Source organism: Gracilinanus agilis, chromosome 3 (assembly GCF_016433145.1).
Source record: "Gracilinanus agilis isolate LMUSP501 chromosome 3, AgileGrace, whole genome shotgun sequence".
Taxonomy (NCBI): domain Eukaryota; kingdom Metazoa; phylum Chordata; class Mammalia; order Didelphimorphia; family Didelphidae; genus Gracilinanus; species Gracilinanus agilis.
Window position 1 is genome coordinate 153815296 of NC_058132.1, and position 13106 is coordinate 153828401.

The window sequence follows — 13106 nt, forward strand, 5'->3', positions numbered from 1 at the left end:
CTCAATGAACATCTTCTTAACAGTAAATATTAATGATTAAAATCATGATCATAGTTTTTTCCTTTAAAAGGATTATTTTTAATTTCTAGATCAAAAATTTTATTTTATAGAATTTGTGTCTTTTTTATGTGATATAGTTGGCTATACTTGTACCTCAAAAAATATCTAAGTAGTGAAAGCCTGCAGTAAGTACTATATTGAGTAATTTAGAGCACTTTCGAAACTGATCTAAAAATATTTCCATCTGGCTCACCTCCACTCTTGGTGGTATATGTGTGTATATAAAACAGAGACAACATCAAAAAAATATTTTAGTTCCTATGTTCTCTAAAGTGTGGCTTCCCTTCACCAAAGTATTCTCCCTTGCATTGTAAATCTTTTTTTTTTTGGCACACAATGATATCTCAATTTTAATTGGAAGTCAACTAAGTGGCATTATTTCCTCCATGAATTTTTCTCTAGTGTAAGTGATATTCCTTCTTTCATAACATGATGAACATGGAAATATGCATTCTATGTACAGTACATATCATATTTTCTGCCATCTTGGAAAGAAGGGAGGAATAGATGGAAGGGAAGGAACATGGACTGCAAAATATAAGAAAATGATTATTAAAATTTTTATTGGCACACACAAAAAAGGAAGTTAACTAAATAAAAAATAAGTATATTTTCCATACCTGAAATTTAGGAAAAAGTAAGCATGCTGATGTTTCTAAAAGCAAATAAAATTAACTCCCCTGCTCTGGCTAAGTTGATGTGATACTTCGTTGATTAGGCAAATTTGCCAATCAGTGTCACTGGGATTCATTCTTTCATACATACTTTGTGATGATGTTGATAATGATGATAATGTAGCAGCTAGGTGGCTCAGTGAATAGTGAGCTGGATTGGGGTTAAAAAAAAAGACATATGTTCAAATATAGTTTCAAATACTTACTAACTGTGTGATCCAGCCCCAGCCTAAGTCAAACCTCTATCATAGTTTCTGCATCTGAAAAAATGGGGATGATAAAAAATGGGAACCTCTAAGGACTATTCAGAGGGTCTGATAAGATAATAACTATACAATACATAGCATAGTGTCTGACACATAGCAGTACTTAATAGATGCTTGTTGACTTGATTAAAAATCTTTAAGCTATGATCTCACATTGATTTGAAATAAAATAGCACTCAAATATATCACAGCTTTGCCAATAGAATCAATATCATTAATATTCCCTTAAAATCCTCTAGGTCTTTATCTGTGAAGTAGTTTTTGGGGTTCGGGGGGGAATGACATATCAGTTAGAATATCCCAACTGGAAAAAATGCTGCCATTCATTGGGTTTGTTATTTTTGTTATAAAATATACCACCTCATCTACTGTTTAATACTTTTTTTCAACTTAATTTCTTCCAAGCATAATTAATTTACTTTTAAATACTTCTTTCCACCTTAATTTCTTCAAAGTATAATTAATTTCTTCCAAACACTGCATCTGTAGACCTTCAGTAATACCACTTATTTTAGTACTTCAAGGATATATAATGTCATTGGTGTGGGTGGTTGTAGCCAGTGCAGTTTATGACCTATTTCCATCTAAGTAGAGAATCTTCATGAGTTGCATTAGTTCAATTTTTTTTTCCTTTGGTGATGCACCTTTTGGTGTTATGCTTCTCTGAAATTAGCTAGACTAATTCATCCAGATCAAATCACCTGCCATCACTGATATGGGGAAGGGAAAGGAGGGAGGGAGATAAATTTGATCATATAATTCAGGAAGACTTGTGTGGAAATTTATTATTACATGTAATTGGTAAAAAAAATAAAATAAAAATGAAATTATCTAGACTATTCCTACAGAAACAGAGATGGCTGCATCTGATTTGAAGAATTTCCAGCATAACACGGACTTTTATGAGTTTGTAGTTCACTGACATTGCCTTCAAAAAGCCTAAGATTATCTCCAAGCCACAAAAAAAGCATCATTGTGTATGGAGAAGAGGGGGATGGGAAGGAAGATTTTGCAGTACTAATATCACATTGCTTATATTAGTGATGATGATTTAATAATCAGAGCATCCTAGAAGCTTGAAAGATTTTTTTGAGTGAATCTCTGTTTTCTCTACCGTCTCCTTACTCTATATTCTTTTTCTGTAAAAAATGGTAGGAATTGGGGCTTCTTCCTCATTATATAAATGCATTTAATACATCCCAATATTTTTTATTTCCATCCAAGAAAATGTTTCTTTTCTTGTTAAAATGAACATCAACAAAAAAAATAATGCAATAAAATGAATAAGAATGAATAATGGTAAAAGAAATTGTCTTAAGTTGGAGGGTAATGAAGGAACAATCCCAATCTGGTTCTGCTCCCCACTTACAAATAGAATAATAGACCTTCACACTTAAAAGAAGTCCTAGGACTCTTAGGATTACTCTGTTTTAGTCAGAATGGACCTTAGAGATCATCTCATTTATGTTTTCACTTAGTTGACTTCTTAGGGTAGAAGCCACCCACATCAATGACATCTGAAGGTTTTTAACATTTTTTTTCTGTTTTCGTGGACCCCTTTGAAAGTTTAATTAAAGCTATAGGCATATCTACTCCCAATAATGCACAGGAAATTTTTTAAAATTTTAATTCAAAGTGTTAGTTATAAATTAGTGGAAATGAAGATATCATTTTTTCATAACTTTCTTAAATATATGCATGGATATCTTTTTTTCCTTTTCTTTCCTCTCATTTGTTCCTCTCTCTCTAGCCTTCTCACTCTTTTCCTTCCTTTTCTCTTTCCTCCTTCCCTCTCTGAACTATCTTCTCCACCTCTTCTCCTCCTCCTCTCTCCTTTCTCTTTCTCTCTCCTATCTCTCCTGTCTTCTTCCTCTTTTCCTCCTTCACCTCTTACCTTCCTCCTTCTTTTCCCTCTCCTCACTCCTCTCTCTTTTCCTTCCCTCCCCTTGCAATTTCAATGAGCCCAGAAGTTTTAAAGTGTTCCATTTCCTCAGAACTTTTGAGCTCAAATCTTCTGCCAGCCATAGTGTCCTCTTAAGTGGAGATTATATGCATAGACCTCCTTGCCCAGTCTTTACTTTCCATATGAAGAAACAAAAACCTAAAGATTTTAAGAAACTTATCCAAGGTCATCTAATCAAATACTGTCTCCAAACAATGAATTTCTTCCACAGCATCTTTTAAAAGTGATATTTCAGCCTCTCTCTCAAGACCTTTGCTGACAGGGAATTGATGACCTTCTAAGGAAGCCCATTCCATTGTTAGAAGTCCTGGATTGTTCAAAAGTTTTCCTTCTACTAAACCTTCCACCCACAGATTCAGAACTAGGTACTTTAAAATCACAATGGCTTTTCAGTTATTCATGAATGTCCCTTCCTAGAACCTGGGTGAAAGAGAGAAGTTAGAGCCTGAAATTAGTTGTTTGAAGCTCTTGAGAGTCTACATGGAGGTGATTAGGAAAGTGCCATTAACCTTCCCCTTCTTCACTCTCAAATGCCTCTCATTAAACTTCAACCCTTACCTTTTTTTTTTTGCTAATGAAGGACTATGGTATGACTTTAAACAGCAAGGACCAAAACTAGATTTAAAAGAACACTCGAACTTTGTTTTCAAGTTTTTCCTGGAGCTCTCTATTTACTGTTATTACATAGCCAAACAGAGGGCCCCCATGGTGATGGAAGGAGATAAGAAAATCACTGAAGCCATTTCTTTCTTTCTCTACAAATTTTGTGCAACTTGAAACGAAATGCACATCACCAACTAACAAACACCAGCATTTTACTATTTTCTTATCAGCGCCATATTAGGAACTAAAAGAGAAAATCTCTCCCCCATTCAGTTGTCTTTTTCCCAATTATCTCCTATTGCTTTCGCATTATTATCATTCTTACTAATAGCATTGCATTAATGTTATTTGAGATAATAATAGGAATTTTCATTTGCATAATGTTTTAGATTCCACAGCATTTTCATATTTATGATCTCATTTTATTATTACAGTAAACCTTAGTAAGTAGAGCAAATATTATCCCTTTTTTACAGGTGGCAGTACTGGGCTTCAGAATTGTGAAGTGACTTGCCCAAGATCACATAGCTAGTAAATAGAAGACTCAGTATCTAAACATAAATATTGGGCCTCTTAAACCAACACTTTTTATTCCTCTTGGTACCAACAAATTAGGATTTGAAATAGGCAGAATAGGTGGACATCTATGTAAGAAGCCTTCAGAGTCCCCAAGAAGTCCTCTTAACTTTACTAATGTTTTTTTCCCCCTCTAAGTCTTTTTTTTTTTTAATTCCTGAAACTATTTGGTGGAAGCATTGTTTTTTAATCCAAATAAGGAATTTTTCCTTTACTAAAATAAAGGTATCCCAAGAAGAGGGAATATATTATCCTTCCTATGTATCTGATCCTTCTCTAACATGATGTTTTAAAGGGAAATAGAGTATGGTGTCATTTAGGAGTACATATTGGAAGCAAGAACTTAAAAGCATAAGGTTGTTAAATTATCACTGTTGGGTGGCAGAGTCAAGTGAGTATTTCTGTTGGATTCTCCCAATATTCTCTAACTTTTAGAAACCAGTCATATTCAATTCTGAGGGATAAAACCAAAAACAATAGCAAAGACAACAACAGAGCACAGTGAGTCATTTTTCTATCCAGAGCAATTTATGAAGATAGAAAAAAAAAAGGTCTAGATACATTGCCGTAGTGGTTGGCCATGAGCAATGGTGGGAGTGACCAACACCCAATGATGATAGGGGATCTAAACACCTGGTGAGAAAGAGATTACTGTATTATTACTCAGTGCAGGACTAGGTACTATTTGGCAATTCTGTGGCTCATTATCCAATTCCACAGTAAAGAGGAGTGGTTGCATTCTCAAGAGTCTAGATGTTCTACCTGGATCAAAGTATAGGTCAGAAGGGCAATGACTAGAATTCTGTCCAGCTCATTCCACCTTGGAAACACTAACAATATATAGAATCCCTCCCATGCCCAGACCTATCTGTAAAAGAAACAGGATATAAAGTCAGAAGAATAGCCTAGGCGCCCCACCCTTACCCCAAGAAGTAGTTGGGAACCTGACCATAGAAACCTATTTTGATGCCAGGAAAGCTTATGCCACAAACTCAGAAGATAATAGAGCCTTGAGTAATTCTATAAGCAAAACTCTTGAAGAAAAAAAATGTCAATTGAACACAATTCTGACAAGAATTTGTGGAAGAGCTGAAGAAATAAACATTTTAAAGAGTAAAAAAAAATTTGAAGCAAATAAAAATGAGAGAAAAACAAAAGTAATGCAAGAAAATTAAGAAAAGTAAATAATTTGGTAACAGAAGCACAAAAATACTCAAAGAATAACTCCTTAAACATTAGAAATGATCAGGTGGAGGCTAAAGACCTCATATTGTAGTAAGAAACAATCAAACATAGCCCAATATTTAAAAATACAGGGAAAAAATGTTAAATATCTAATATGAAAAGCAACTAAACTGAGGAAAAATCAAGAGAAAATTATGTAAAATTTATTGTAGTACATGGAAATGATGATCCAAAAAACCCTAAATATCATATTTCAAGATATTATACAAAAATTATGTGAAAATTTTAGAACCAGAGAGAAAAAATAGAAGAAAAATCTACTGATCATCTTCTAAAAGATATGCCAAAATAAAAACTCCTGGGAACATTATAGCTAAACTTCAGTGCTTATGATCCAGGAGAACACTGTACACAGAAATTGATACACTGTGATACAATTGAACATAACAGACTTCTCTACTAGCAGCAATGTAATGACCCAGGACAATTCTGAGGGACTTATGAGAAAGAAAACCAGCCACATTCAGAGGAAGAACTGTGGGAGGAGAAACACAGAAGAAAAACAACTGCTTGAACGCATTGGCTGATGGGGATATTATTGGGGATGTAGACACTAAATGATAACTCTAGTCCAACTATCAATAATATGGAATTTGGTCTTGATCAATGATACATGTAAAATCCAGTGGAATTGTGCGTCGGCTAAGGGGGGTTAGGGAGGTTTAGGGGAGAGGGAAAGAATATGAAATATGTAATTATTAGAAAATATTCAAAATAAAAATTTTAAAAATCATTATAAATAAATAAATAGATTTCAGTGCTTCTAATTCAATGAGAAAATATTGCAAGAAGCCAGAAAGAAATACTTCAGATACCATGGAAGTACTTTCATTATCACATAAGATTTAGTAGCTACCACTAAAAAATAATAGAGGTCTTGGAATGTGATATTTGGGAAGACAAACATACTAGAATTACAACCAAGAATAACCTACTGCACAAAACTTAGTATGATACTATGGAGGAAGGGGGGATAGATATTTAATAAAATAGAAGACTTTCTAACATTCCTGATCAAAGTACCAGAGGTGGATAGAAATCTTGAAATTCAAACACAAGACCCAATAGAAGGAAAGCTAAATGAATAAAAAATCATGAGGGAACTAAATGAGGTTAAACTTTTTACAATACTAAATGGAAAGGTGACATATGCAACCACTAAAAACTTTGTCATCATTATGACAGAAGGATTCTATTTAAACAAAGCAGTTATCAACAAGTCTATTTTGGTAGGATAATCTCAAAAGAAAAATTAGAAGATGAGAAAGAAATATGCCCTGGGATAAGAAGGAAGGGAAAGAAAGATTAAGGAAAATTATTTCATTTTAATGAACCTCTCAAGGAGAGTTTTTACTATTGATGAGAAAATGGAGGTGGGAAGGAACTGCTTTAGTCTCACTCTCATTTAAATTGATTCAAATTGGGACATTACACATTAGTGAAGAAGATATACTCTTAATACATTAACAGTTGTGTATAAACATTCATCTTCCAAAAGAGTAAGCTTTTTTAAAAAGAGACAAATCTTTATTTCAGGGGGAAAAATAGCATGAAAAATTTCCTATTTCACATTTCAAAACAAATAGCTCTTTTTGTGTTGGCAAATGGAAACTGAAGGGATACCTATAAGTTGGAGAATAGCTAAACAAGTTATATGAATGTGATGGAATACTATTGTACTGTAAGAAATGGGTGATGATGAATGGGTGGCTTCAGAAAAACCTGGGCAGATCTGTATAAATTGATACAAAGTGAAATCAGTAGAAACAAGGAGAATAATCTATATAGTAAGATCAACTGTGTAAATATCAACATGTAAAAATAATAAAACTGTGAAAGACTTAGTAACTCTAATCAATATAATGACCTATCACATTTCCAAAGGACTCATGGCATAAAATCCTATTTACCTTCAGATAGAGGTATTCAGAGTGTGGAATGAAACATATTTTCCCTTTATTTTTCTTGGGTTTGTTTGGGGAACATAACTAAAAGAGAAATTTGTTTTACATGAGTTCCTGTGCTTAATGGATAATTTTTTCCTCTCAATGGGTAGGGGAGGGACTGAAAAGAGAGGGAGAATTTGGAACTGAAAATAAAAATAAAAATACATGAATATGAGCATTTATATCTTAGAAATATACAAAGGCTACAAGTCTGGGCTTGTTTTGTGGTTTTTTATCTCTAAACTTAAGAAATTATTTTTAAAATGTTAGTAAAGCATATTAAATCTAAAGTTGCATTATATATACATTGCACCCCCCCCCAACCCAGACAGCTGTTAATCATTTTCCAACACACCTTTAGAGGCATTGCATTACAAATTGAGGAATGGCACATGATGTGAATGAATAAATATATAAAGAAAAAGAAGTCTTGCCACTCAGAAAATAATCCACCCACTTCACAGCTTTCTTTCAGACCAACCCTGTAAGAATTGGTAATAAAAATATTTACTTGTAACTTCCTCTGTCTGATCCTCCGTGAAAGAATAAGCCAAATAAAAAGAGAATCTCATTTGTGTTTACAAACTTGAGTGGGATGAGAGGATAGATAAGGAGTAGAAATTACCTTCACTTTTAATTGATATTGAACCATAAAAGTATGATGCTATTCCCTGGGATGGGATTAAGCGGCTGGAATCACTTGCCTAGATTCTTTTACTCTTACCTCTCCAAAACACTTAAACAGCTGCCATATTTTTACCCCAAATGGCAGAATTTCTAAAGTGAAATATACTCTATTTTATTATATAACAGAACATTATGGTATATACTGATTATAGAAAGGTATTAAAGGAATGTCATGTAATGAAAAAAAAGTAGGGCATATGAATGCAGAAGAGAAATTGGAATCCCAAATCTATTACTTACTAGCAATTTGTCAGAGGCAAGATTTGAAGCCAGTTCTTTCTCATTTCACATCCATTGTTCTACCTGCTCTGCCAATGTGACTTTCATCTTAGAGTTAAGAGATCTGAATTTGAATCCAATCCTAGAATCTTATAAACTATGTTATACTTCTTTTTAGCATCTCTGAACCTCATTGTCCTTAGAGATGATGATAATAGTTTATATTCACAGATGACTTCAAGGTTTATAAAGTAATTTCCTCACAACACTGTGAAGGGAGGTAATGGTAGTTTTATTTTTAAGGTTTTGGGGGAATTTTGGGAAGGCAGAAAAGTTATTAGCACTGAGCTTGTCTAAAGCAAAATAGATTCAATTCATTTTGAAATGGCACTGGAAGATATTTAGGGTAGCTAGGTGGCTCAGAGGATGGAGATCCCAGCTTGGAGATGGAAGGTCCTGGGTTTAAATATGATATCAGACACTTGCTAGCTGAATCACCCTGGGCAAGTCACTTGACACCAATTGCCTAACCTTTACTTAGTATCAATTCTAATATATAAGGGAAGAAGGAGAAGGAGGAAGAAGAGAAAGAGGAGCAGGAAGAGGAGGAGGAAGAGGAAGAGGAGGAGGAAGAGGAAGAGGAAGAGGAGGAAGAGGAGGAAGAAGAGGAGGAGGAAGAACAGAAAGAGAAGGAGGAGGAGGAAGGGAAGAGGAGGAGGAGGAAGAAGAGGAAGAGGACAAGGAGAAGGAGGAGAAGAAGGAGGAGAAAGAAAAGAAGGAGAAGGAGAAGAAGAAAGAAGCAGCAACAGCAGCACTGGATTTGAAGTAAAAAATCCTAAATTCAAAACTATGGCTATGGCTTGTATTACTTTTGGTGAAGCACTTCACCTTTATGGGCCTCAGTTTCCTCTTCTTTAAAGTAAAAGAAATGAATTAGAAGATCTGCCAATTCTCAGTCTATTCCCCTTTGATACTATGAGTTTCCAATTAATTCATGTGAAGACTTTTCTTGTGAGTTATCTGTGACATATTTTAAATCTTGGGGTAGCTTAATAGCTTCCATTTATATAATGCTTCATGTTTCAAAATGATCTTTTCTTGAAAGGCCTCTGTGAATGAAGTGGGTAATAAAATCTTTATCATTAAATTTTGCCAAAGAGGGAACTGAGGCTTAGAGAAGTAAGTGCACTTGGTTGCTGTTAAGCCATTTCTCAGCTAATAAGGATCAGAGTCAGGATTTCAGCCCATATCATTTGACTTCAAATTCAGTCCTCTTCCTACTCTACCACCTGATATTGATAAACCCATAGTTTGGTTAGCCATCAGGTTCCAGCAGATGCTCAGAAGATGTAGACTAATTACAATGTCAGCTGGGAGAGGATAGGAAATGAAGGTTAATCAGATACAACAAAACACTATATGAATTGAATGAATTTATTATTATTATTATTATCTACTATTTGGAAAATCCATGCTACTGTCTCCCTCTATTAGTGAGGACAGCCCAGGACTAATTGTATCTTAAAGTTGAAAATTATTCTTTCTTAAAAAATTATTCTAATCCAGATATCTCTCTGTGTCTGTCTGCTTTAACAGGTGTACTGTAGATGCCCGGGTCACAAGGGTAGCCTGGCTAAACCGCAGCACAATCCTCTATGCTGGAAATGACAAGTGGTCCATAGACCCCCGGGTGGTCATTGTGGCCAATACTAAAACCCAGTACAGCATCATGATCCAAGATGTGGATGTGTATGATGAGGGCCCATACACCTGCTCAGTACAGACTGATAATCATCCAAAAACTTCTAGGGTGCATCTCATAGTACAAGGTAAGTTTCAGCACTGTCCAGTGGCTACTACATAAGTTTTTGGCTATCATTGCTCATGCGTTTGGGGAAGACATTGATACTTTTTGTTGTTGTTGTTGTTGTTGCATGAAGAAAGGAAAATCTTTTCTCTACTAACTTCCAAGAAATCCAAGCCTTTAAACCTTAGTTTAGTAGTCCTAGCTTCCATTGCATCAAATGATAATGGGCCAAGAATTTTCTGCTTGGTACCTCTCTTTTCCTGTGTGTCAGATCAGCAGGCTCTCAAGTTGTCTGTTAATATTCCTAGTCCTTGTGTTCTCATAAACCAGGTTATTGACAAGTTCCAGTGTGGGCATGATTATTTTATGTGCTTTGGAGTACAAATTAAAGGACAAATATTGTCTTTGCCTTCAAGAAGTTCCTGTGTTACTTTGTGAGGTGTATTTGAAGGTATCAGTAATCTAAGTTATTCAAGTGGGCACTTTATAGAGAATGCTTTGACACTGCTAAATGTATATTAGAGCCACTCACTGCCAGAGTTAATCAAAATACTCTTACCCACTCTCCAAAGAAATTCTAACCTTATGGCAGACATCAGTTTTAACTACTTTCTGGTCTATCCTTGGGATCAATCTAAGAACTAGCTGTGTGACCCTGGGAAACTCACTCAACATTTCTATGCCTCAGTTTTCTCATCTGTAAAATAAGGATATTAGATTCAATGACCTCTGACATCCTTCTAGGTTGTAATAGTTGATCCTTTGTACTTTCCTGTTTAATGCTATGCTTCAGAGAATCTTAAATTTTTTTTTCTTGTGTGTTTCCTTTTCTTACTGAGTCATTCCAGCATCTAAAATATATTGAATAGCAGCAGCTTATGTGTGTTCTTTTCTTATACCTAGCCTAGCAATATCAAGATAAACATTTGTTCAGCATCACTGGATTATTTTCTATTCTATTGGAGAATAAAAAACAAAACTGATTTCAGCAGTGTTGGTATTTTTTCTATAGGTGCAAATTATAGAACTCTGTCTTCATGAGTTGGTCTGGCCACAAATATGCATTGACCCTTGTGGCTCAACTTTCTGGTAATGAGCCTCTCCAAGCATAGCTTGGCTAATCCATGTAAAACAAGGTCAATAGGCAGACAAAGGGAAAGACAGGCGGACAAACAAGCAGACAGATAGAGAGATAATATATTCCATTTCTTTGATTTTTTTAAGTCTTTCCAATGTGGTAAGACCTATTAAAACTTAAATGACATAGATATAGCTTTCAAAAACAGTAGGTGGGTCAACTTTATACCATGAAGAGAATTGGGAGTAGACCTTATATGGAAAGCAGCACTGTCTGACTAAATGGCTATAAAGATAAACTAATGGCATATTATATTCCTTTTTAGAAAACAGGAGAAGTACATAGTAAAGACAACTAATTGGAATAAGTTGCAGTGTCTTTTCAAAGTTCCTTGGGGGTATAAAAAACAAGACTGTCTGCATTTTTGCTGCCCCACCTGCCACCTGGGCTCTGTTCCAGAGTAGCTAAAATTTTTCAGCATTGGAAGTGACATGTCAATGGCACCTCGGTGGCCTTGACAGCAAAGTTATCTTCAAATTCAGGAAATGTGGCACTGAAATAAAAAGAACTGTCAGGCACCGTACAGGAACAAGCTCAAATAGAACAAGGCTATCACTTTTCAGGAAATAAGACGGATCATGTAAGCACGTCAAAGTCAATATAGGCCACAAAGGCTTTTTGCTAAGGAGCATAAGTGAATGATGTTCTCTGTTGTCCTGTTCAAGAAATATTTTGGGTTGAGAAGTGGAAGACCAGGTTTCTCCCCATGGGATCTGGGGCATTTGGCCAGGGACTATGTGGAAAGAGGTAAATGGATAATGATGGAGTTTCTTTCTTAAAATATCTACTGTTCCCAGCTTCCTAGATTCAATCCAATAGACCCTGATAACTTGAGCATCTTCAAGGTAGCCCTTATAAGAGGCAAGATAAGGAAAGCCACTGGGAACCTTTTCAGACCACGCTGTCACCTCTTCCATATCTCTGTTGAGAGGTTACCGGAAGGGGACCTGGGGAGGCTGGACTGTGGGCTCTCTGCTGACAGAGGGTGACTTATTCTTTCATTGGAAACCAATTGGTTTTCCAGTGGTTGGAAGCAAAGAGACCCCCACCGCTCAATTAGAAAGGAACTTGAGAGCACTGTTTCTTCACGACGGCTATCGGCTTTTGTCCAGTCTATAGATTAATTTTTCAGAGTTAGTGTTAGTTCAGGTTAGATAAAGATAATGAAACTTTCCTAATCCTCTTAAAGAAGATTTATCTGACTGAGTAGAAAGCTTTTGGAATACAATAAGGCATGTATAAAACTGGGGCCTAATCTTTCCTTTAATTTCAAACTGCTGATGGGTATTGATTTTTCAATGAGAAAACTGAAAAATTTCCGAGCTGTGACTTGTCTGTTTAAAAAAAGCTCATGTTTATCTTCTGTCCATGTGGAAACATCAGTACCTCCTTACTTCAGCCAATTGGCTTTCCTCAGAAGAGGGGGAAAACTCCAGGTTGTCACCTACCATATTCTTCTCTGTTCTTGTAATCAGAGAGATGCTTCCTCTTTAACCCCAGAATTTATACTTTTCTATTTTATGAGGTAATCTTTGCTACAGATATGAGAGAAACATTTTCAGGTCTTTTTTTGTTGAGAGAAAAGGAGGATTTTATTAAAGTGTATCTTTTTTAATATTTAGAGAATCTCTCCAACTATTTACTCATCTATTTAGCAAACATTTATTAAATGCCAATTGAATGCATACATGATAACATATTTGGTTTGTATAAAAAATACTAAGAAAATGGAGTATATTTTTCTTACTTTCAAGAAACTTCTAATTTAATTGGGACTCTAGTACATAATATGCAAATATCCAAAACAGCATAAGCATACGTGTGTTATTGTGGTGTGGACTATTTACTTACATGCTTAGGTCATTGAGAATAAAAGGAAAGATTAGAATATCATGGAATTATTCAAGATAGGATATTTTTTT

The 13106-nt window shown here is 35.1% G+C and overlaps 1 protein-coding gene across 3 annotated transcripts in view; it reads left to right on the plus strand.

Moving 5' to 3' along the window:
* The window catches only part of OPCML (opioid binding protein/cell adhesion molecule like), a 748742-nt gene that overhangs the window by 366536 nt on the left and 369100 nt on the right, over positions 1-13106 (plus strand). For all 3 annotated transcript variants that reach the window (XM_044666154.1, XM_044666155.1, XM_044666156.1), the window contains exon 2: positions 9836-10068. In XM_044666154.1, the coding sequence (XP_044522089.1) occupies positions 9836-10068 (233 nt within the window). The remainder of the gene's footprint in view (positions 1-9835; positions 10069-13106) is intronic.